Source organism: Prionailurus bengalensis, chromosome C1 (assembly GCF_016509475.1).
Source record: "Prionailurus bengalensis isolate Pbe53 chromosome C1, Fcat_Pben_1.1_paternal_pri, whole genome shotgun sequence".
Taxonomy (NCBI): domain Eukaryota; kingdom Metazoa; phylum Chordata; class Mammalia; order Carnivora; family Felidae; genus Prionailurus; species Prionailurus bengalensis.
In genome coordinates this window covers 156,830,406-156,856,868 of record NC_057345.1, presented here as the reverse complement: position 1 = coordinate 156,856,868, position 26,463 = coordinate 156,830,406, and the positions used below count along the sequence as shown (strand labels likewise).

The following is a 26,463-nucleotide window of genomic DNA, read 5'->3' as shown; positions in this document are numbered from 1 at the left end:
TTTGGGTGTTCATCCATATTTATAATATGGGGGCATAAATATTTAAAATTACCAGCTCTTCTTGATGGATAGACCCCTTAATTATGATATAAAGCCCTTCTTCATCTCTTGTTACAATCTTTGTTTTAAAATCTACTTTGTCTGATATTAAGTATGGCTACGTTGGCTTTCTTTTCACATCCAGTAGCATGATAGATAGTTCTCCATCCCCTCATTTTCAATCTGAAGGTTTCCTCAGGTCTAAAATGAGTCTCTTGTAGGCGGCAAATAGATGGATCTTATTTTTTTAATCCATTCTGAGACCCTATGTCTTTTGAATGGGGGATTTAGTCCAGTTACATTCAGAATGATTACTGAACAATAAGGATTTAGTGTCATTGTGTTATCTGTGCTTGTGGTGATGACTCTGGTCCTTTGTAGCTTTTGCAGCATTCCACTCGCAGAGTCCCCCTTAGGATCTCCTGCAGGGCTGGTTTAGTGGTCAGGAACTCCAGTTTTTGTTTGTCTGGGAAAGCCTTTATCTCTCTTATTCTGAATGACAGCCATGCTTGATAAAAGATTCTTGGCTGCTTATTTTTCCTATTCATCACATTGAATATTTCTTGCCTTCTTCTGGAATTCCTATTATACAGATATTATTTCATTTCATTGAATCAGTTAGGTCTCTAATTCTCCCCTCATGGTCTAGTAATTTCCTTCCCCTCTTTTTTTCAGCTTCATCATTTTCCAAAATTGTATCTTTTATTTCACTTATCTCTCCTCTGCTTCTTCCATCCTTGCTGTCACTGCATCTAGTTTATTTTGCATCTCATTTACAATATTTCTTAATTCATTGTGAATATTTCTTAGGTCCTTGATTTATGTAGTGAGTTTCTTGGCTGTCTTCTATGCTTTTCTCAAGCCCAGTTATTAGTCTTATGACTATTATTCTAAATTCTTGTTCAGATATATTGTTTATATAAGTTTTGAGCAATTCTCTGGCTGTCATTTCTTCCTGGAATTTTTGAGGAAAATTCTTCTGTTTCTTAACTTAGGCTAGGTTTCTGTCTTTATGTGTTTTAATAGCTTGTGTCCTGCACCTGTGAGTACTACTATATTAAAAAGGGCTCATATGCTGGTAAGGGCCTGGCACTTCAAGAAGTGTTTTTGGAGTGTGCTGTGTGCTTTTGTTGTGTCTTTGGTTGCTTTATCTCACTGCTTGTAGTGGTGGAATGGACCTTCCACCAGGTGTGCTTTGTTCATTCAAGTAACCATACAAAACTGCAGGACAATTGTCTGCTGGTACTGGGGACTGGCAGCTGTGCTGGTCTGGAGGAGAGGCCTTCTGGTTCCCTCCATCCCACTCTGGTGGATAAGCTGTTGCCAGGCACAAAGGGGCGGGGTTTGGTGTAAGTGTGTCCTGCCTCCACTCGGGGCTGCTTCCCTGTTCCCTAAAGCCCTATCATGTTGGTGTTGGGGAGAAAAATGGTGATGCCTCAATCTCTCCTCTCCTCCCTGGACCAGGTGTCTCAAGCCATGCTGTTCAGGCAGCCCTGACAGAGTAGAACTGATGGGCAGTTTGTCCTCTTCCATAGGATCTCTTAGGCACTCTGCTGGGATTCAAAACCTGATGTCTTAAAAGATCCTGCTTCATGCAGACCTGGTTCTGGTGTAGCGCCAGTCTGCCCAGCCAACAAAGGGCCCCTGGCTGGTGCCTACAGGGTCTTTTTTTTGGTGAGGGCAATAAACCCTCTTCCCACAGTACTTGAGGAAAGGGACTGTTGTCTCCCAGTGTGCTCCTGAGATCCTGACCCTGTCCCTGGGCTGGCTCCCTCCCCTCCAGGTACACACACACGGGACAGCTCCAGTCCAGAGAAAGTCACACAACCCTGAAGAGTCCAATCTTCCACTCCTAAGGCCGTTTGCAGTGTCAAAACTGGCTCTCTCCATATTTTTCATTCCCTAGTCTGTGGTCCAGAGTGGTTTTTCTGTTGTCCAAAACAAAATCTCACACTTCCACAGGCTCTCTTTCTCTTCCTTTTGTCGCTTCATATAAGGGATACCTACTCTGTGCCTATATCCCCCGTTTTATCTCTCCCAATTTGCAAACATACACCTTTGTCCCACCAAGCTGTCTCTTTCCACCTGTGGAGATTTTTCTGTCACTCCACAGCCTGTATTCCTGGGTATTCCGAGGGTTCTGACATCAATCCAGATGTATTTGAGGGACAAGGGAAATTCTGGTCCTCCTAATTCTCTGCCATCTTAACTACTCCTCAAAAACTATGTGAACTTTAGAATCAATTTATTTAGTTATGAAGAAGTTACTGTTTTACAATAAGTAGGTTCATTTTTAAATTAACTTAATAAATTGATATCTTTACCATGTACAGTCTTCGTTTCCAAAGTGTATCACCTATCCCTTTTAGAAGAAGTGTTTTTGCTGAGATGTACTACTGCTAGGCCATATCATTATTCTCCATGGCTTTTCATTCCCCCCCCCCCATAGGACTTCTGCTTAGTCTTGGCTAATGTTGGCAGTTTTTAATGTAATGGAGGCTTCAATTACATGTGTCTTCCACTTCTCCACAAGATCAAAATTAAGTTTTATTTTTTATTTTTATTGTTGCATTTGGATGATTCCAAGAACAATAGAGAGTATTGACTAATACTACCAATTTATACCACAATTCTACCAATTACCATTATTAACCTCTCTGAGAAATTGTGAAATGAGAATAAAGAGGAGAAAATGAGGAAATAGCATGTCACAAATTTTAAAGGGTCTGATATTTGACTTACTCAAAAACTGGTAAGTTAGCCTGCCATAGTGTTATGCATGGTGCCAGAAGACATGAACTTCCTGGGTCAGAGAAAAAAAAACTCTATTACTCATAGAAAAAGGTATATACAGATGCATGTTCATATCAGTTTCTTGAGCCTCATTTACAACAAGGGTGGTGCACTGTGTGCACAAGAGAGTTATGTTACACAAGAGGACACTGAGTCTAAGAAACTCACTACTTTATAGTACCAGTAAGCAAGCCTGCTCTTTGTCCCAGAAGAAGACATTACTTCATCCTTAAAAGTCACTTGCTGCAAACATAATCCTGAGAAATTACCTAAGTAAAATTAGTTAGGACCCTACATTCTTACATACATAGCCATATATGCAAGAGATATACAGGAGAGATCTATGGAGGAGTGTATCCCAACAATGCCATTTTGATATTCAAAATTTGAAGGAAGCAAATTCTGTTAAAAGCCAAAATATGTAAACACTGCCATCCTAGGTAAAGATACATATTGTATTACTAAAATATCTTTTGTGAGCACTGAAAAAAAAAAGATTACTGAAGAAATGAGTACACTAAGATAAGCTATGTGGAGTTAAGAGCTTCTTCTCAGGAAGAGTTTTATTTTTTGCAGAGCAAAGAAATTTGGCAGGCATAATATATTTGTATTTTAGAAGATTTCCTAATGAAAAATTGAAACAGTATATAATGGTAGATTTGCACCTGACTTAATAAAAATAAGATTATAAAAAAAAAGGATATTGCTTAATTAGGCAATTTAACTGTAAATTGTTCAAATTGTGAGAACAGAGATGTTAATTGTGAGCATACCTCTTACCAACAAAAGCTTTTTTTCCCTTTAGTTACATTATAAATAGTATCTAAAATGGGATAGCAGAGGGGCGCCTTGGTGGCTCAGTCGGTTAGGCATCCGACTTCAGCTCAGGGCATGATCTCGCAGTCCGTGAGTTCGAGCCCCGCGTTGTGCTCTGTGCTGACAGCGCAGACCCTGGAACCTGTTTCAGATTCTGTGTGTGTGTGTCTCTCTCTCTGACCCTCCCCCATTCATGCTCTGTCTCTCTCTGTCTCAAAAAGAAATAAACGTTAAAAGAATTTAAAAAAATAAAAATAAAAAAAATAAAATGGGATAGCAGAAATACCGTTGTATTATAACAGTATTTTATGACTTTATTATAAATTCATAAAATCACATCTTGCTTATTATAATTTTAGCCAACACATTTTAAGAGTAATATGAAGCATAGACAGAAAATAGAAACCAGTTTAGAATTTTCATATGAAAACACTTGAAGGAACTAAGCATACCTAGTCAATAAAGAGAATAATAGATCTATATAGGAAGAAAAATTAAGGTTATTCTTTTGGTCACTGAGGATTGAGCCTGGGTCTATCAGTAAAAGATAATGGGCTGAGAAGTTTGAATTCAACATAAAGAAAAAAAAAATCTAGCAACATGCCCCATGATGGGAATGGCATTTGAGATAAACTAAATTCAATCCAAGGATGGTTCCTGGCTTTGTGGGTCCTAAAGTTTTTGCAGTCTGGGGGGCTGTCTTTAAGAAAATAAGCAGAAATACATAACTGGAATATAAAAGGTACAGAAGTAAATATTTATTTAGAAAAAGAAAATGTCCAAGAGTACATATTTTCAAAAGATGTCAAATGCCACAAATATTGTAAAATCCAAAAACTTATCTAATATTTTAATCAGTTAAGTTTCTGAGATGATATTCTTCTATTTCTTCTATAATATTTCCTCCCCATATTTTTGACTATATACTCTGCATCTTTTTTGGATAATAATCTTATTATTCTGTTAGGTATTAGAAAGATAACAGTTTCTTCTCTGGCAAAGTTGGCTAATTTATCTTAAAATTATAATTTAGAAATGTTTTATTCAGGGACGCATAGGTGGCTCTGTTTGTTGAGTGTCCAACTCTTGGTGTCAGCTTAGGTCATTGATCTCATGGTTCATGGGTTTGAGCCCTGCACCATGCTCTGCATGGAGCCTGCTTGGGATTCTCTCTCCCTCTCTCTGCACTCTCTCTTTCTCTCTCTCTCAAAATAAATAAACTTAAAAAATATGTTTATTTCAGCTTCATTTCTCATTAGTAGTAATGCTATCTTTTTTTCTAACTCAGATTTCTAAATCTGTTACTATATAATTTCTAATCTCATTTTAGCTCCTAGTCTTGAGTACAGTTTCCAGGTGGATATTTAACTTAGGTTAAAAAAAAAAACAGCCTTTGTGTGTATGTGTGTGTGTGTGTGTAATTAGATGAGTCTTATAGTAACATAGAAATTATTGCCAACATCTTTGAAGAATCAAAATATCCACAAATTAAAGGAAGTGTTATTTTTCATACAATATTGCAGCTCATTTTAAGTGACATTGTTTTAGGTCATGTTCTTTGGTGCATTACATCTAATTGTTTAAACTCTGTAATCCATGAAAGTCTTGTTTAATGTTCCTATGGATCGTCTTATTACTTTTCTAGATTACTTTAGTGACATATGAACAGCTTTAAAGAAAACATGTCAAAGAAGAATGGAAAAGATTAGAGTATGAGAAGGATGAGAAAGGGAAAGCCCATAAGACAAATCCTTAAGGTGGTCAGAATGTTATTCAAAGGAGAAAAAGTATTACAAACAGAAAGAAATTTACTGATGAGATAGAATTTTAGCAGTGCTTTCAATTCACCCAAAGGATTTTTAATCCAGCTACTGACAGAAAAGCTGTATGCATTTTTCTGGGATGCTTGGTCTCCTTTGCACCCAAAGGAGTGTACATACTCACTTTTGACTGTGAATAACACAGCATCATTTTCCACCTCAGAAGGGGCTATCTTGTGCTAGTTCAACATCCCGGGGTAATATCATACAGCACAGCTTAAAAGCAGAAATGATACAAACACATGCTTTCTATAGAAGACTATGCCTCATCTGTGAATAAGTGACAAGGGTCTTTAAAAAAAAAACACAATACTGCAGCAGTTTCATATACAAGATTTTAGCTTAGTTTTCCTACTTGGGCAATTATAGAATTTTTTCCCTGCTTTTTGTCAAAGAATTTGGATCTTCCATACCCCTGTCCTTTTTTTCATGGTATTGTGTGTTCCTTTGTCATCCACGGTGTTCTTTATGAGTATCAGGGAAAAAAAAAATCTTGACATTTTCTAACATCATTTACAGTTTGTGGAAAACAAAAGTAGCAAGATTCTTAGCATTTTTATTTCCAGGTATATTACAAACATCTCCTCAAAATGTTTTTTTTTTGAGACTCCTTTTTAAACACATCATCCTGATGGATTCACTCATTCATTCATTCATTCATTCAAAAGTAGCATCAAACACCTAAAATATAGCAAGCATAGCATTAAGGTTCTGGAATACAGTGAGAAATAGAACTACCATAGTACATAGCCTCATTAAATTTACATTGTTTAAATGTTTTTATTTATTTTTGAGAGAAAGTGAGAGTGCGAGTTGGGGAGGGGAGAGAGAGACGGGAACAGAGGATCCGAAGTGGGCTCTGTGCTGAGAGCAGAGAGCCTGATGTGGAGCTCAGACTCAAGAACCGTGAAATCATGACCTGAGCCAAAGTCAGACGCTCAACAGACTGATCCACCCAGGTGCCCCATGAATTATACATTCTTAAGGTAAGACTGATGTTATGGGCAGAATTGTGCCCTCCCCCAACTCATATATTGAAAGCCTAACTTCCAGTATCTCAGAACATTACTATATTTGGAGACACGGCCATTAGAGCAGTGATTAAGTTAAAATGCGTCCATCAGGGGTGCATTAATCTTAATCTGACTGGTGTCCTTAGAAGAAGAGAAAATTTGGAGACACAAAGAGACCCCAGGATTGTGTACACCCAGATGAAAGACCATTTGAAAACACACTGAGAAGGTGACCATTTACAAGCTAAGCAGAGGGTCTCAGAATAAACCAAACCTGCCAATACCTTCATCTTGGACTTCTAGCTGCAGAATTATGAGAAAATAAATTTCTGTTTTTTAAGCCACCCGGTCTGTGGCATTTTGTTATGATAGCTCTAGAAAACTAATAGAACCACTCTTAAACCATCACATAAATATTTTTAAAGTTACAACTGGGACAAGAGTTATGGTTCTGATGTGGCATGAAGCAGACGAGATTTGGAGCACCACTACCACCCTCGTACACACACTAAACTCCAAGCCAGAGGGATGTTAAGAATTTTAAAGCTGATTCTAGTCTTGGCTCAGCAAACAGTTGTGTAATTAGTCAGGTCTTTCAGTAAAAAGATATTTCCTGGCAAACATAACACTCAGCCAGTCCTTTCGAGAAGCTCTTTTTTTGCCTTTTTGCCCTTGTCAAAGAATTTAAATTCATCCCACCCTATGCTACCCTCTGGGTAAACTGATGGAAGCTACTACTCCTACTGAGTAATATCTATAACTAGAAGTTACTTATGGGGTCATTCATTACACAACCTTCTTAACTGTACTTTGAATAATCCCTAAATCTTTGTAATTGTTCTAGTGATTCTCAGTTGTCCAAAACAATTCTCAACATTCCCATCACACACGAATTCACCAGTGACTCTCATTTCTTTGTATCTTTTTTCCTTCATCTATGCATGGCAGACTTGAGAACCAAGGTACAACCTCAAAAGTTTCCTCCAGCTGGACTATCCCATGATTCTCCATTGGTAGTGAATTCACTGACAAACAAAATGAAAGAGAGTACTTATGCCTTAGGTTAATCTACCCTGAAAAAGAATGTTAAAGAACTCACTTGTTTCTTCTAAAGAGTTCAGTGGGAAGAATATATGTATTATACTCAGGATGGAAAGTAATTTACTTTCTTATAATGTTATATACTCAATAAAATTGGAAGAGCTCCAAATTTAGTTCTAAATTGTTATCTTCAAGTGTATCACACCAAAGAGTAAAGATAAAAATCTTTCCCTCCATGGTAATTTTTATTTTAAAGTTGTATTTTAGTTGCTTTCTTTTTTGAATATGTCGTCTCTTGCCAACAGTTATTTGATTATCTGCTACATAAAAATCTCATAGATGCCAGAGAACATAATAAGAGTCACTTCAATTCATTGGAAAACACACTGGTACATTTACCAGGTGTTAGTTATAAAAGGAGATTATACACGGAGAGCTAATGTCAGGAACTTCTGTTCTACTTCTGTGAGAATCTACATATTTTATTCTAGATAATGGATATTTTTCTTTTACAAATTGCACTGTATTTCTATCCCGTTTGAGGCTTAATGTCTTGCAATTATAAAATGTTTTAGCTACATTTACATATAGAAGATCAAATTCACTAATACAATGTCTTGAAAATAGCTGTTATTTAAAACCTATTATTATTGTGTATCTGCCTGACCTCTCTCAGGTGTGGTGCAGGGGACCAGTCCCAACCACCCAACCCTGTTCCCCTGCGCACACAGGTGATATATGCCCTGGCGGTGATCTGTGGGGCTCCACGGTGTGGTCCTTCACTGTGCTTGGCTCGCTGTTGCTTGATTTTGCTTTTGGATTGTTTTTAGTTTTTTTATTTGTTTTATTTTGTTTTTTGTTTGTTTGTTTGTTTTATTTGTGTTTGCATATTTTTTGTCTCCTGTTTGTCTATTTTCCTTTACAGAGCTACTTCAAGAAACAAATCAAAGCACCTGTTGGAGGGTCCAAAACATCACTACCAGTAGGGAAACACAATAACCAAAGCCACAACAACAGAGATAAAGTAACACTCTCCAGAAAACACTTCTTGAAGGCCCAGGCCCTGGACAGTGTACAACCCCCCTTTAATATAGGAGTGGTCACAGGTGCAGAGCACATAACAAGCTTTTAAAACTCATAAGGGACAGGAAACTAGACAAAATGACAAAACAGAAGAGTTATCCTCAAAAGAAATTCCACAGAGAAGTGACAGTTAAAGAATTGATCAAAACAGATTTAAGCAATATAACTGAACAAGAATTTAGTATAATAGTCATAAAATTAATTGCTGGACTTGAGAAAAGCATAGAGGACAGCAGAGAATTTATTGATACAGAGATCAAATGACTAAAAAATAGTCATGATGAATTAAAATATGCTATAAATGAGGTGCAAAATAAAATGGAGGTGCCCACAGTGCAGACTGAAGAGGCAGAAGGGAGAATAGGTGAATTAGAAGATAAAATTATGGAAAAAGAGGAAGCTGAGAAAAAGAGAAATAAAAAATATCCAGGAATACGAGGGGAGAATTAGGGAACTAAGTGATTCAATCAAAGAACAATATCGGTATCGTAGTAATTCCTGAATGAAGAAGAGAGAGAGAAAGGGAATGAAGGTGTACTTGAACAAGTCATAGCTGAGAACTTCCCCGATCTGGGGAAGGAAACAAGCATTGAAATCCAAAAGGCACAAAGAACTCCCTTCAGATGTAACTTGAATTAATCTTCTGCATGACATATCATAGTGAAACAGACAAAATACAAGGATAAAGAGAGAATTCTGAAAGCAGCTAGGGACAAACAGGCACAGGCCTTAATCTACAAGGGTAGACACATAAGGGTAGTAGAAGACCTATCTACTAAAACTCGGCAGGCCAGAAGGGAGTGGCAGGAAGTGTTCAATGTGCTAAATAGGAAAAATAAGCAGCCAAGAATCTTTTAGCCAGCAAGGCTGTCATTCAGAATATAAGGAGAGATAAAACCTTTCCCAGGCAAACAAAAATTGGAGTTTCTGACCACTAAACCAGCCCTGCAGGAGATCCTAAGGGAGACTCTGTGAGTGGAATGCTGCAAAGACTACAAAGGACCAGAGACATCACCACAAGCATAAACCCTACAGATAACACAATGACACTAAATCCTGATTGTTCAGTAATCACTCTGAATGTAAATGGACTAAATGCCCCAATCAAAAGACATAGGGTATCAGAATGGATTAAAAAAAAATAAGATCCATTATTTGCTATGGACAAGAGACTCATTTTAGACCTGAGGACACCTTCAGATTGAAAGTGAGGGGATGGAGAACTATCTATCATGCTACTGGAAGTCAAAAGAAAGCTAGAATAGCCATACTTTTTTTCAGACAAACTAGACTTTAAATTAAAGGCTGTAACAAGAGATGAAGAAGGGCATTATATAATAATTACAGGGTCTATCCATCAGGAAGAGCTAACAAGTATAAATGTCTATGTACCGAATACAGGAGCCCCAAATACATAAAACAATTAATCACAAACATAAGCAAACTTATTGATAAGAATGTGGTAATTTCAGGGGACTTTAATACCCCACTTACAACAATGGATAGATCATTAGACACAGAATCAATAAAGAAACAAGGGCTCTGAATGATACATTGGAACAGATGGACTTTACAGATATATTTAGAACTCTGCATCCCAAAGCAACAGAATATACTTTCTTCTCGAGTGCACATGGAACACTCTCCTAGATAGATCACATATTGGGTCACAAAACAGCCCTTCATAAGTACAGAAGAATTGAGATCATACCATGCACACTTTCAGACCACAATGCTATGAAGCTTGAAATCAATCACAGGAAAAAGTCTGGAAAACCTCCAAAAGCATGGAGGTTAAGGACACCCTACTAAAGAATGAATAGGGTGACCAGGCAATTAGAAAAGAAATTTAAAAAATATATGGAAACAAATGAAAATGAAAATACAACAATCCAAACGCTTTGGGATGCAGCAAAGGCAGTCCTGAGAGGAAAATATACTGCAATCCACGCCTATCTCAAGAAACAAGAAAAATCCCAAATACAAAATCTAACAGCACACATAAAGGAATAGAAGCATAACAGCAAAGACATCCCAAACCTAGCAGAAGAAGAGAAATAATAAAGATCAGAGCAGAAATAAACAATATAGAATCTAAAAAAACCTGTAGATCAGATCAATGAAACCAAGAGTTGTTTTTTTGAAAAAATAAACAAAATTGACAAACCTCTAGCCAGGCTACTCAAAAAGAAAAGGGAGATGACCCAAATAGATAAAACCATGAATGAAAGTGGGATTATTACAACCAATCCCTCAGAAATACAAGCAATTATCAGGGAATACTATGAAAAATTATATGCCAACAAACTGGACAACCTGGAAGAAATGGACAAATTCCTAAGCACTCACACACTTCCAAAACTCAAACAGGAAGAAATAGAAAACTTGAACAGACCCGTAACCAGTGAATAAATTGAATCAGTTATCAAAAACCTTGCAACAAATAAGAGTCCAGGACCAGATGGCTTCCCTGAGTAATTCTACCAGACATTTAATGCAGAGATAATACCTATCCTTCTCAAGCTGTTCCAAAAAATAGAAAGGGAAGGAAAACTTCCAGACTCATTCTATGAAGCCAGCATTACTTTTATTCCTAAACCAGAGACCCAGCAAAAAGGAGAACTACAGGCCAATATTCTTGATGAATATGGAGGCAAAAATTCTCAGTAAGATACTAGCAAATCGAATTCAACAGCATATACAAAGAATTATTCACCATGATCAAGTGGGACTCATTCCTGGGCTGCAGGGCTGGTTCAACAATCATTCACAAATCAATCAATGTGATACATCACATAAATAAAAGAAAAGATAAGAACCATATGATCCTGTCAATCAATGCAGAAAAAGCATTTGACAAAATTCAGCACTCTTTCTTAATAAAAACCCTCAAGAAAGTCGGGATAGAAGGAACATACTTAAACATTACAAAAGCCATTTATGAAAAGCCACAGCTAATATCATCCTCAATGGGGAAAAACTGAGAGCTGTCCCCCTGAGATCAGGAACACAACAGGGATGTCCACTCTCACTGCTGTTGTTTAACATAGTGTTGGAAGTTCTAGCATCAGCAATCAGACAACAAAAGGAAATCAAAGGCATCAAAATTGGCAAAGATTAAGTCAAGCTTTCACTCTTTGCAGATGACATGATATTATACATGGAAAACCCATAGACTCCACCAAAAGTCTGCTAGAACTGATACATGAATTCAGCAAAGTCACAGGATACAAAATCAATGTACAGAAATCAGTTGCATTCTTATACACTAATAACGAAGCAACAGAAAGACAAATAAAGAAACTGATCCCATTCACAATTGCACCAAGAAGCATAAACACCTAGGAATAAACCTAACCAAAGATGTAAAAGATCTGTATGCTGAAAACCACAGAAAGCTTATGAAGGAAACTGAAGAAGATACAAAGAAATGGAAAGACATTCCCTGCTCATGGATTGGAAGAATAAATATTGTCAAAATGTCAATACTACCCAAAGCAATCTACACATTTGATGCAATCCCAATCAAAATTGCACCAGCATTCTTCTCGAAGCTAGAACAAACAATTCTAAAATTTGTATGGAACCAAAAAAGACCCTGAATAGCCACCATAATGTTGAAAAAGAAAACCAAAGTGGGAGGCATCACAATCCCAGACTTTAACCTCTACTACAAAGCTGTAATCATCAAGACAGTATGGCATTGGCACAAAAACAGATACTTAGCCCAATGGAATAGAATAAAGACTCCAGAACTGGACCCACAAATGCATGGCCAACTCATCTTTGACAAAGCAGGAAAGGTTATCCAATGGAAAAAAAGACAGTCTCTTTAACAAATGGTTCTGGGAGAACTGGACAGCAACATGCAGAGGAATGAAAGTGGACCACTTTCTTACACGATTCACAAAAACAAACCCAAAATGGATAAAGGACCTGAATGTGAGACAGGAAGCCATCAAAACCCTAAAGGAGAAAGCAGGCAACAGCCTCTTTAACCTGAGCTGCAGCAACTTCTTACTCGACACATGTCAAAGGCAAGGGAATTAGAAGCAAAAATGAGCTATTGGGACCTCATCAAGATAGCTTCTGCATTGCAAACAGTCAACAAAACTAAAAGACAATGTACATAATGGGAAAAGATATTTGCAAATGACATATCAGATAAAGGGTTAGTATCCAAAACCTATAAAAAATTCACCAAACTCCACACCTGAAAAAACATGTAATCCAGTGAAGAAATGGGCAGAAGACATGAATAGACACTTTTCCAAAGAAGACATCCAGAGGGCCAACAGACACATGAAACGATGCTCAACGTCACTCCTCATCAGGGAAATACAAATCAAAACACACTGAGATATCACCTCATGCCAGTCAGAGTGGCTAAAATGAACAAATCAGCAGACTATAGATGCTCGCGAGGATGTGGAGAAGCAGGAACCCTCTTGCACTGTTGGTGGGAATGCAAACTGGTATAGCTGCTCTGGAAAACAGTGTGGAGGTTCCTCAAAAAATATGTATGCTAATGTTTATAGCAGCACTTTCAACAATAGCCAAATTATGGACAGAGCCTAAATGTCCATCAATTGACAAATGGATAAAGAAGATGTGGTTTGTATATACAATGGAATACTACTTGGCAATGAGAAAGAATGAAATCTGGCCATTTGCAGCAACATGGATGGAACAGGGAGGTATTCTGCTAAGTGATATAAGTCAGTCAGAGAAAGAAAGATACCGTATATTTTCATTCATAGGTGGATCTTGAGAAATTTCATAGAAGACCATGAGGGAGGGGAAGGGGAAAAATAGTTACAGACAGGGAGGGAGGCAAACCATAGTAGACTCTCAGATACTGAGAACAAACTGAGGGTTGATGGGGGGTGGGGAAGAGGGGAAAGTGGCTAATGGGCACTGAGGAGGGCACTTGGTGGAATGAGCACTGGGTGTTGTATGGTATTGGCACAAAAACAGACACATAGACCAATGGAATAGAATAGAAACTCCAGAACTAGACCCACAAACGTATGGCCAACTAATCTTTGACAAAGCAGGAAAGAACATCCAATGGAAAAAAGACAGTCTCTTTAACAAATAGTGCTGAGAGAACTGGACAGCAACATGTAGAAGATTGAAACTAGACCACTTTCTCACACCATTCACAAAAATAAACTCAAAATGGATAAAGGACCTGAATGTGAGACAGGAAACCATCAAAACTCTAGAGGAGAAAGCAGGAAAAGACCTCTGACCTCAGCCGCAGCAATTTCTTACTTGACACATCCCCAAAGGCAAGGGAATTAAAAGCAAAAATGAACTACTGGGTCCTTATGAAGATAAAAAGCTTCTGCACAGCAAAGGAAACAACCAACAAAACTAAAAGGCAACCGACGGAATGGGAAAAGATATTTGCAAATGACATATCAGACAAAGGGCTAGTATCCAAAATCTATAAAGAGCTCACCAAACTCCACACCCGAAAAACAAATAACCCAGTGAAGAAATGGGCAGAAAACATGAATAGACACTTCTCTAAAGAAGACATCCGGATGGCCAACAGGCACATGAAAAGATGTTCAACGTCGCTCCTCATCAGGGAAATACAAATCAAAACCACACTCAGATATCACCTCACGCCAGTCAGAGTGGCCAAAATGAACAAATCAGGAAACTATAGATGCTGGAGAGGATGTGGAGAAACGGGAACCCTCTTGCACTGTTGGTGGGAATGCAAACTGGTGCAGCCACTCTGGAAAACAGTGTGGAGGTTCCTCAAAAAATTAAAAATAGACCTACCGTATGACCCAGTAATAGCACTGCTAGGAATTTACCCAAGGGATATAGGGGCACTTGTACCCCAATGTTTACAGCAGCACTCTCAACAATAGCCAAATTATGGAAAGAGCTGAAATGTCCATCAACTGATGAAGGGACAAAAAAAATGTGGTTTATATACACAATGGAGTACTACATGGAGATGAGAAAGAATGAAATATGGCCCTTTGTAGCAACATGGATGGAACTGGAGAGTGTGATGCTAAGTGAAATAAGCCATACAGAGAAAGACAGATACCATATGTTTTCACTCTTCTGTGGATCCTGAGAAACTTAACAGAAACTCATGGGGGGAGGGGAAGAAAAAAAAAAAGAGGTTAGAGTGGGAGAGAGCCAAAGCATAAGAGACTCTTAAAAACTGAGAACAAACTGAGGGTTGATGGGGGTGGTAGGTAGGGGAGGGTGGGTGATGGGTATTGAGGAGGGCACCTTTTGGGATGAGCACTGGTGTTGTATGGAAACCAATTTGACAATAAATTTCATATATTGAAAAAAAAAGAATATGAGAGAAAAAAAGAAACCAAGTTGTCAATAAATTATATTACAATATAAAAATAAATAAAAATATATAAATTCTAAATAATAAAATAATAAAACATTATTATTATTATTATTATTATTATTATTATTAGTTTGAAGTCAAATAGCTCTACCACTGTTACTATGATGAACCCAGGGAAGGTACTAAACTTCTCTTGACCTCAGATTCCACACCTATACATCTCTTAGGGTTAAATGAAAATCAATGGACATATGTACATAAATGAAGGTCAAAAAGGTGACTGATACATACTATTCTATTAATAAGTGATGGTGGTCTCTGACTTCTTATATTGCTCAAAATATCCTGGTAGACAAAAGAGTTTTGGTTTTCCTTATAATGCTTCAGAAACAAAAATATCTCACAGACTTTATTTTTTTATATAACCTTTGAAATGGAGAGATTTAACAGCTTTAGTAGAATGAAGATCATAGAAATTATTTCCTGCCCTGACTAGAAAATAATTATTAAAAACCTTCTAACAACAAAAAGGGACATCATAATTTAGGTACTTCTTTCCCAGTAATCAAATGTTTTGCAATTTACTTGATTTCAGTTTTCCAGTGAAATGAAACTGTTAACCAAAACACAATTTATTAACACACTGTCCAAAAAATGTGCTAAATATATTTTTGTAATTTTTATTTTTAATTGTATTATCAACTGGAGTTATTGGCTTAAATACAAATTTCATTATTTTATTTACCACCTAAAAATCTCTGACAGGTTTCCATTACCTTGAGGATAAAAGTCTAACACTTAGAAACTCTTCTACAGTCCTTTTTCTGATGTCATTCTAAGTCACTTTCTTTAGGAGCAAACTCTTCAACTCCTCTAAGACATTTATTTAATAGATACCCAACCATGCCCAATTACATCCTGTTCCCAAATCTTTCATACTTCTTCAGCCTTCATTAAATTGAACTTATGCTCTCTGTATCTAGAATACTGCCTTTCTGCACAAATACTTGAAGGACAAACTGTATTGCACACTTTTAACAATTAGTTCAAATGTCACCTCCCCTTTGAAGTGTCCTGACTGCCCCCTCTGAAACCATTTTTTTTAGTTGCCTCTGCACTTCCCACTATTCCTTTAGCACTTTTCAGTTATTTCTTTAGAGAACTTAATTCATCATTTTATACTTAGGTTTTTATATTCCTATATTCTATCTTAGTTAAGGGAATTCCTGAAGGGAAACGGTCTGATTTTTCATCATTTCTCTCTATGTAGGCCAGTCCTCTCCAAGTGTTTGTTGACTGAAAAGATGAGATTCATTTGTATGTAATGTTCACCTGCAACTAATGAATATTACATGTATTTTTGATTTTTAAATTATATCTCTATTTTCCTCTCTTTCTAATAGAGACAATTTACTGTCTCTTGGTATTTCTACTTTAAAACTATTTATTTATTTTATGAATTATTCAATAGTAGAAACATAAGAAATAATGGTTTTGAGAAATATGTAAATACAACTAGTGACTTTTCTTTTTCAAATTTCATAAGCTACAGGGTTAATAAGCCATGAGCATTTGACAATCCAAGCATCAAATGGGAAGCACATGTCTTGAAATACATTAACAACACATTACTGCATTTGAATATTTAAAGGACTGTTTACCAGATAAAGATAACATTATCATCTTTTGTTTTACTGATACAATCCATTAATTAATTTTTCATTCATTCAACAAATATTTAGTGAAAATTACTATATGCAAGACTTAAGATCTCATGCTCAGGGAAATATTTTTTATTCTCAAAGATAGATGTGTATATAAATAAGCCATTGATAAAAGACTGAGGTAATAATAAAATATAAGTTCAAAGGAAGGAAAGATAATTCCTTTTTAGAAATAGAGACAAAAACTTTTGAGTTGTACCTTAAAACATTAACAGTATCTGGACATGTTATGATAGAAAATTATTAGGGGCGCCTGGGTGGCGCAGTCGGTTAAGCGTCCGACTTCAGCCAGGTCACGATCTCGCAGTCCATGAGTTCGAGCCCCGCGTCAGGCTCTGGGCTGATGGCTCAGAGCCTGGAGCCTGTTTCCGGTTCTGTGTCTCCCTCTCTCTCTGCCCCTCCCCCGTTCATGCTCTGTCTCTCTCTGTCCCAAAAATAAATAAATGTTGAAAAAAAAAAAGAAAAGAAAATTATTAAACCTTTAACTTTTTGTATTTGTCCTTTTTAAATTCTAGGTGAAGAAATGTGCATAGATATTTAAAAACTACCATAATCACTTTAGATATACTTAAATCACAATAAGAATAACATCATGACCGACATCATGATGATAATAGCTATTAGGATACTAGACGTTGAGTCAAGGCCTAACTGATTTGTCTAATGATGGATTATCAAAACCAGATGTTTTTTAAAGTTTATTTATTTTGAGACAGAGACAGTGTGAGCAGGGAAGGGGCAGAAAAAGAGGAAGAGAGAGAGAATCCCAAGCAGGTTCTGCACTGTAAGCACAGAGCCCAATGTGGGGCTGGAACCCATGTCACCTTGAGATCATGAGCTGAGCCAAAACTGAGAGTCCAACTCTTAAGTGACTGAGCTACACAGATGCCCCTTCAACTAGATTTTTACCACATTTAAACACATTTAATACCCAGGCTTATGACTTTCCTTTCTAGTTGGGGCTATTCATTTATTTTTATCTAGATATCTTATATGACTGGAATCTGACAAAAATCACTGGAAAATAATATTGTCATATAGTCATCCAATGATATTTGGGCCACATTCAACCTAAAAAAAGGCATGTAACTTATAATTGGGAATTATTTGCATTGCTCCCTAAAAAATCTGTCATTTTGTAAAGAATTAGAGTATTACTTTAGTGAAGTAATAATTTTTAAAAAAATATTTTATTTCAAGTGAAAATATTTTAAATATAATAGTTGCAATTAAAGAATAAATTTTACTATTATTGACTGCCATAAAAGTTAAAATGAACTAAGAATGTCAATTAAAGTGCTGCATAACATTTTAGGGATATCAAAAGAATTGGACATATTCTCCACTGATTTCTCATTTAGGATTCTTTTAGCTAACATTACATTTGGGGAATTATTAAGTTTCAAGAAGAAGATAATTCTCACAAATATAATAAATCAAGCAGAGTAAACATATGGATACCTGAAAATGAAAAAAATATGTTTCTATATGAGGGACACTTAAACATTCTGGGTTTTGCAGGATATAGTTCATTTCTATTTTAGTTGACTAATAACAGTCTATTTTCAAAAGAAAAACTTTTTATTTGTAAAATAAATAGTAATAATTAAGTGACCACTAGATTATGGTATTATTCCCAATACCATATATTTCCATAGTTTTATAGTTTGTGTTACACAAATAATGATAATTCTATGTTCAGAGCATAAGATTTACTGCGTGTGTAGAAATAGATTGAGAATATTGCTTATTATAGACGTCATTGAATTGAAACAAGGTAACTGCTTGTTAAATATAATCCCTGGGGCGACCAGGTGGCTCAGTCAGTTAAATGTCCATTTATTGATATCAGCTCAGGTCATGATCTCCCGGTAGAGAGATGGATCCCTGCAACAGGCTTAGCACTGGGCATGGAGCCTGCTTAAGATTTTTTCTCCCTCTCCCTCTGCCCCTCCCCTGCCCATACTGTCTCATAAGTTAATTAATCAATTAATTAATTTAAAAAATGAGTAAGTAGGTAAGTAAAATGTCCAATCCTTATCCCAGTTACTAGAATTTTTCTGAGTAAGTGAAATTTCCTTTCATTGTGTCTTTCCAGAAGTTATTCAGGAAGATTAAGTACAGGTGTGTGTTCATGGGGGATACAGGCTATTATGTTTGGGAAAGGGTTAGGGAGTTAATACAGTTATTGTTGATACTCTTTTGGCATTTATAGTGCTTTGTTGGAGATATTTACCCAGTAGGCATAGAAAACAATGTGTAGGGTATTTGTAAAACTAAGACATCCACCCCACAAAAATATTATTTCATTCAGTAAAGAATTTTTAAGAAAATATTGAAATAATAATTACAGAAAACAATTAGAACTTGTCTAGACTCTCTTATACCCATTTCATTTTTTACTACTTCTGTTATTTGAATAAATATGGAGCTGAAATAGTAATTTTTGAGTCCTAGATTATCAAAGACCATTAGAATTTTGTTAAAGGACATAGTAAAAGATGAGGATGTTCCCACTTTGGTCTAATTTTGAGACAATCGTAACTTAATTAAAGAAAGTAACCGCAAATGACTGAAACACATGTGTTTAAATTCACACATCCTTTATGGTACTAAAACAATAAAAAACAGGGCGCCAGGGTGACTCAGTCGATTGAGCATCTGACTTCAGCTCAGGTCATGATCTCATGGCTTATGAGTTCAAGCCCCACCTTGGGCTCTCTGCTGACAGCTCAGAGCCTGGAGCCTGCTTTGGATTGTGTCTCCAACTCTCTCTGCCCCTTCCCCACTCATGCTCTGTCTCTCTCTCAAAAATAAATAAAAATTTAATAAATGAAAATAAAAGCAGAAACAAACAAACAAAAAACTACTGGTGAGCTTATTAGTTGTTGCCACAAAAAGATTGCATAAAACCACACACAAAGTTAGTGGCATAAAATAATTATTTATTCTTTCTTGCTAATATCCAGGCTGGAGGAGGTTAATCTAGGTTGGGCTTAGTTCTATGTTTCAGGTTCACATCTTTCTCAGCTTCCTTGATGGGTAGGCTTCTTAGGAAATGTTCTTCTCATGATAAAGACAAATATACAAAAGAAAGTCAAACCACCTAAATGTATTTCATGCCTCTGCTTATTTCATATTTGCTAATATTATATTGGCTAAAAGAAATCACATACTTGGATTCAAAGTCAAGGGGTTACAGAATACAATTTGCTTTTATTGAGAGAATCTGCAAAGTCACATAGCAAAAAGCATGAGGAAGAAAAACAGAAGCCAATAAAAAATTGGAGCCAGTAATTTTTTGTTGTACTCAAAATTGTAGGATGCTAATAACATTTTTTTGAAAAACAGAAAATAAAAAGAAAGAACAAAGTTTTATTCAGCTTCCTTATAGAAATTATACTTCTGGGTAAAAAATAGCTAAGAGGATGTATCTCTTTATATTCAATTTTCAACTCCTAAAGAATTCATAATCTGAACATCCCTGGTCATTGACCTAACAAAAAGAGATATATGTTTCTCTTCTTGGAAAAAACAAAACAAAACATAGCACTTATGAAGTGATCTTGGCCATAAAACAAACAAATAAAATAATCAAACTCTACTGACCAACTTTTAGACCCAACTACTAATTTAAAGAACATTCCAAAGTCAGAGGAACTTAGAGAAACAACTGGACAAGTTACAGCTAGGCAAACTCTGCAGGAATGTTGTCTAAGTTTATTCAACAAATAATTTTAAAAGATAGATGAGAAGTGTCTTATGAAACCCACTAAATAATCACAATATGTGGACTTTTTTTTAAATCTTGAATCAACAAGAAATGGAAATTTCTTTTTTTTTCTGAAAAAGGGCAAATTAGCAATGGCACAAAAGCAATACTTCCAATATCATCATGATGTTTCTCTAATATGTTCTCTAATATTCTCCAGCAAATATTATTTTTAACTTTCAATAACTGGAGTACTTTCATAATTATGACATGAAATCCACTGGGCAACTTAAGCTTTACACTATTATCAGGGTTGGGTTTTTTGTAATCACACATTTCAAATGGGAATTAATTTCCCCAGATATTTGCTTACTTTATACCAAACATTCTATTTTAGGTTAATGTAAAATCATTTATAGCTCTACTTGAAATATCTATATACCAAATATTTTGTCTTAAAATTAATTTCCTTCCGGCTACCAGGAAGGAAATAACAATTTTAAGAACAGTACTAAATTCTAAGAAAATAGTCACCTTTCCACATAGAATCACAGCAGAATGCCTTGAAATGCCCTGAATTTTCAGTTGCCTATGTTTAGAAAAATAAAATATATATATAGATAGATAGATAGATAACATAATTATCCCTTACTGACGTTTATGAAATGCTTTCTTTTTCCCTGTAAGATTACAGACTTGAAATTACATCATTTAAGTGAGAATCAAATCTGGGGTAACTGACAGTCTAAAACACTGGATTAGATAAATATTGAAGTGGCCCTTGAGTGAACTAAGTAGGTCTTCCAACCTCAAATTTACAAATAGAGTTATATATAAGAACTTGCATATACATTGTCTATACATTGGTAATAGTGTCTGCTTTTGGCCACAATTAAAAGGAGCCAGTACCAAACACAGCCATTTATGGGTTAGTATTCTTCATTTTCCTTTTTAAAACTTTTGTTCATTTCTTAAATTACAGAGTCTTAATTTTAATCTAATTTTAATTTTGTGACATATTTTATTTATTCTTGTCAATTCTTTTTTTTTTTTATAATTAGCTTTTGCTCTGCTTATTATATTTCTGTTTGTATTTCCTAGATTTTTTTGGAAAAAAGTCTGTTTTTATTCCATACATTGTATAACATCATTTTTTGTGAAAATATTTACATATTAATACATATGTTATATATAATTATTACTCCATTTTCTTCAAAAATAACTAAATTCCATCTGTCTTTATCTGAAAATTAATTAGTATCCATTTTTTTCTTGCTTCCCAAATTTTATTCTTTTTATAATATGATGTGTTTAAAATTATTTGTTATTTTACATTAATTTGTGTTATCTTTAAATAACTATGTATTTGACTATGTTTGAAGCTATATTTATAATTCTCTAATTCCATGCTTAATATAAGTGTTGATACTGACATCACTTCTTTATGTTAGGCCTGCTAGCCTAGAGAAGTTCCTTAAGTGGTCTTGATGAGGGACCAGAAGCCAAGCTGAGGGCCAAGCACAAGCTCGCGCCCCCCCTCCTTCCCAGGTTGGATATGTGTGACATTCCTTAGGCACTCCTTGTTGCCCAAGGACAAAGGAAAGGACAGAAAACAAATGGTTAAATTGATAGAGTCTCCATCAGTTTACAAATATCTTAGTAAATTATAAGAAAAAGGCAATTTTATCAATAGCCTAATCTCCAGAAACCTATAGACTCAGTTTCCTGGAGCCAGTAGTATCACCCTTCCCTCCATAGTGATGTGAGAAACAAAGGCAAGTAGGAAATGGAAAGTAAAATTAAATTGCCTTATAACCTGCAGCCATGGACAAATACTTGAGGCAAACACAGAGTATAACATTTCTCCAGAAACTCCCTACTGTCTTAATGTTAATGTTTTGCTAGAGGAAAAAACAAATTTAGTCTGATAATAGTTAGGCTTTCAGTAATCTGTGAGTCTTTAGCATATGAAAGTCTCTTTGGAAACTTCCCTGTAGACTTTACCTCCCCCCAATCCATGGTATATAACCAGTTACCTGTCACAACCCCATACAACGCTTTTTGCCCATGGGTCCTGGCCTCATGCTTTCATAAAATCACCTTTCTGCACCAAAGATGTCTCAAGAATTCTTTCTTGGCCATCAGCGCCGGAACCCATGAACCCCACTATCACCCTGAAACCTCATCAGTTTCTCCTCTAAGGATACAAAGTTTTGTAGTTTCTAGATACACTGTATTTTAAAATGTATTTCTGCTCTGTTCTCTGTGAATGACAACTTAGCTGAGTATAAAAATCTTGGGTCTCAAGTTTTTTACCTCAAATTACTATACATTTTCCCTTCTGTGTTTCAGAGAATTCTGAGGCCAACTTGATTTTTCTTTCTTTTTTTTTTTTTTTTTTTAGTTGCTTGTTTTTATACCTGTGTGAATGGTGGAGTGGCCTTAGTGATTTGGGCACTGACCCCTCACATTCTTCTGATTTGGAAGGAATTCTACCTTTTATGAGTCTTATGGGAGACAAGTATCCATGTCCCTTTGTGGAAGCTGCACATCCAGATTGTTCCTTTTTCTTTTCCTTGACAGGTACAATCCCTGCCTATTTTCCAAGACGGGTTCTGCAGCATTTTTACAAATTCTACAAACTATATGACAGCCTTCAAAAACCCTAAGCTTTTTCTCTCAGCCAGAGAGCATTTGTGTTGGGTACAACTAAGAGACTAAAATATTGAGAATTTTTTTTCCTTTTCCTTTATATATATATTTGTGTTGAATATATATGTAAACACACACACACACACACACACACACACACATATATATACATATATATATATATATGTATACATGTAAACATTATTTATTTTTGTTTTCAGATGCATCCTCCAAAATTGAGGTTTCTAAAGGTATAGCTGTCTTATAGAAATAGGGCATTGCATCCTCCACCTCTGGCTTAAACTGGTTTAGAGATCTCTTAGTATTAAAGACTCAGAGATATTTGCTAACTCTGAGATCTTGTTTTCCAAATGAAGTATACATCATGCAAGTCATGACTAGCCCTTATGGAGTAAATTCACCTTTGTATGTTTTTCCTCCTCTTTAAGTGAAGCCATTCTCCAAAGTGCCAAACACAATGTAACACATTTTTTATACTTCAAAAGTAATAATCTTCTATATTTTGTCCAATGTTGCCAGATTCAAAGCAACAAATAACTTCAATGCATTCAGGACTGCTTATAAGAGGGCAGTTGCTATATTTTGACCTACACAAGACCATGGCCCACAGCCAGACACAGGTAGGGTGATGATAGACTGTTTTTTTTTTCCCCAGGAGTCTCTATGCCTGCCAACTTTCTCTCACATTAACGGCATCCTCTTTGACTCTCAAAAATGATCCCATTAGATGATGCATTGGAGTGCAGAGCCTGTATGCACAGTGTTCAAGCCCAGTTTCACAAGGCAGTCAATAACAGCATCACCAAAAATAAGCAATTCCCAGAGACAGTGTTCCTTTAGAGCTTCTATCATCACACCAGCCAACTAAATCTCCCACTGCCACAAATACTGTATTCAGTATTAGTTTCTGCAATCAGCATTGGTTTCTGACCAACTGGTACTTTTTTAATCAAGAAGTCAATTGAATTATCAAAAAAAAAAAACCTTCCCCTTTTCAGGGAAAAATCCATTATAAACCATTATAATGGCCACTAGGTTCCCTGCTCATTAGTGTTTTCCGGTTCCTGACTTTATTGTCCTGTGACCAAAAAGATTTACAGTAACAAAAATTATTTAAATTGAGCTTTCTCAGCAAGCCTCATAAATCACTCCTTGCCCCAACTGTAGCTATTATAGGGGAGCGAATTTTGCCACTACAAGATATGTCTCTTTGGCATATTCATTATTCTAAGTTGGCTATTTTTAAGAAACAGACACAAGAGAAGCTCTGAAAACCAAGCAGAAATCACCCTTTTGTAAAAGACATTTACTCCTATAAAGGAAATCTCCATTTGTAAGGCTGTCTCCCTTAGTGCCTGGAAGGGACTAATAACTCTAAATCTCCAGAAACAGTTATCAGTAGAGAGGCAGGGACTTCAATCTACATAACAACCTTTCCCTTGTTTACTGTACTTTTCTTGGTAACCTCCTATAACTGACTCCCTAAATCAACATTTTCTTTTGTTGTTATCTGGGGATGGTATTTAACATGATGGTTTATGTTATTTCAGTGAGTTACTCTGTTTTCCTGGGTGTCTCCCATGTATACAAAAGGAATACATGTTATCAAATTTTGATTTTCTACTATTAATCTGTCTCATGTCAATTTAATTCTGAGACCAAGAAGAAGAAACTTGAAGGGCAGAGAAACATTTTTTTTCTCCCCAACACTACTGATATTTCAAGTTCAGTGTTGTACAAGGGGTCTGAGATTTCCCTGACATGCTTCTATTATAACAGAGATCAAATAAGTGATTTGTAAGTTGATCATGTACTTCTACAATGTGATGTAATCTACTGTGTATTAAAGAGAAATACTTGCAATTTGGGGATATTTACATGACTGTCTTCCTTAGTTTAGAGGGGAGACTGGAATTTCCCCCTATATGTACATATTCTGGATTAATTATGTTGTAGTTGTGGAGGTGGGGGTGGGTAGAGATGCATTTTGAAAGCAGTATGTGTTCATAAGCCACATTAATTTTAAGATACTTTAAATGTTTAAAACTTACAATTAAATGTTTTCACAACACTTTTCTGTGTCTAACTCCTAACAATTTGTAAAGCATATGACTTTTCCTGCCTGAGCAAGCAAATATAGCACTTGAGTGGGACTCATATATATTTAGAGTAGCTATTGCAAAACTGTTATGTCCAGAGTTTAGTAAAATAATCCATAGGCACAGCACCTGAGTGGCTCAGTGGGTTAAGCCTCCAACTTCCGCTCAGGCAGGTCATGATCTCGCAGTCGTGGGTTTGAGCCCTGTGTGGGGCTCTGTGCTGACAGCTCAGAGCCTGGAGACTGCTTTGGATTCTGTGTGTGTCTCTCTCTGACCCTTCCCTGCTTACGTTCTCTCTCAAAAATAAATAAACATTAAAAACATTTTAAAAACATAAATAAAAATAAAATAATCCATAGGCTTTTACTTTGAGCTTGTAATGAAAAGTAGCTATAATTTATTTATTTATTTATTCATTCATTCATTCATTTATTTATTTTTGGTGTGTATGTGAATATGTGCATGTATAGGTTTAGTTATGTACTTTTTATACCATGACATCAGTTAAAAATAAATACTTATTTAAAAATCTAGAATAGATGCCTATTTTCTCATTCACTGAAATGTAAAAATTTCAAAATGAATGTTGAATAAAAAATTAGAGATTTTAAAGTTTGTTTTCTAAAAATTAACTATCTTCATATTTTAAGTTAATTTTACAGGATAGAGTTTATTTATTTTTTAGTTTCTTTTTTTTTAATATATGAAATTTATTGTCAAATTGGTTTCCATACAACACCCAGTGCTCATCCCAAAAGATGCCCTCTTCAATACCCATCACCTCCCCTCCCCTCCCTCCCACCCCCCATCAACACTCAGTTTGTTCTCAGTTTTTAAGAGTCTCTTATGCTTTGGCTCTTTCCCACTCTAACCTCTTTTTTTTTCCTTCCCCTCCCCCATGGACTTCTGTTAAGTTTCTCAGGATCCACATAAGAGTGAAAACATATGGTATCTATCACCTCACGCCAGTCAAAGTGGCCAAAATGAACAAATAAGGATAGAGTTTAGAGTCCATGCACTTGATGTGTATGATGAAGGAATTATAAAGAATGCATTAAGCTACTGATGAACTTCAAATGAAACACATTTTCTCTCTATTTCTTAAGCTGAAACTCTTTTATATGACCCACAGAAATCAACATCTAAATCAAAGTTTTCCAATAACTTGTGGTTAACTGAATTTCACAAAGAAATTCACGTTGTGTAAAGTCAAAACATGCATTTTTGCAAAAGTTACCTCAAAATGTCATTTCTGAGTAATTTACATTTATAGAGGGACAAAGAGGGGTGCCTAGGTGGCTCAGCCGGTT

General features: G+C 35.8%; 1 protein-coding gene across 1 annotated transcript in view; it reads right to left on the bottom strand.

The window, feature by feature from the left end:
* Positions 1-1,186: 1,186 nt before the first annotated feature.
* Positions 1,187-26,463, bottom strand: part of LOC122479489 — a 122,785-nt gene continuing 97,508 nt past the window's right edge. Inside the window, exon 3 of the mRNA XM_043573366.1 lies at positions 1,187-1,438. Coding sequence (XP_043429301.1) covers positions 1,187-1,438 — 252 coding nt within the window. The remainder of the gene's footprint in view (positions 1,439-26,463) is intronic.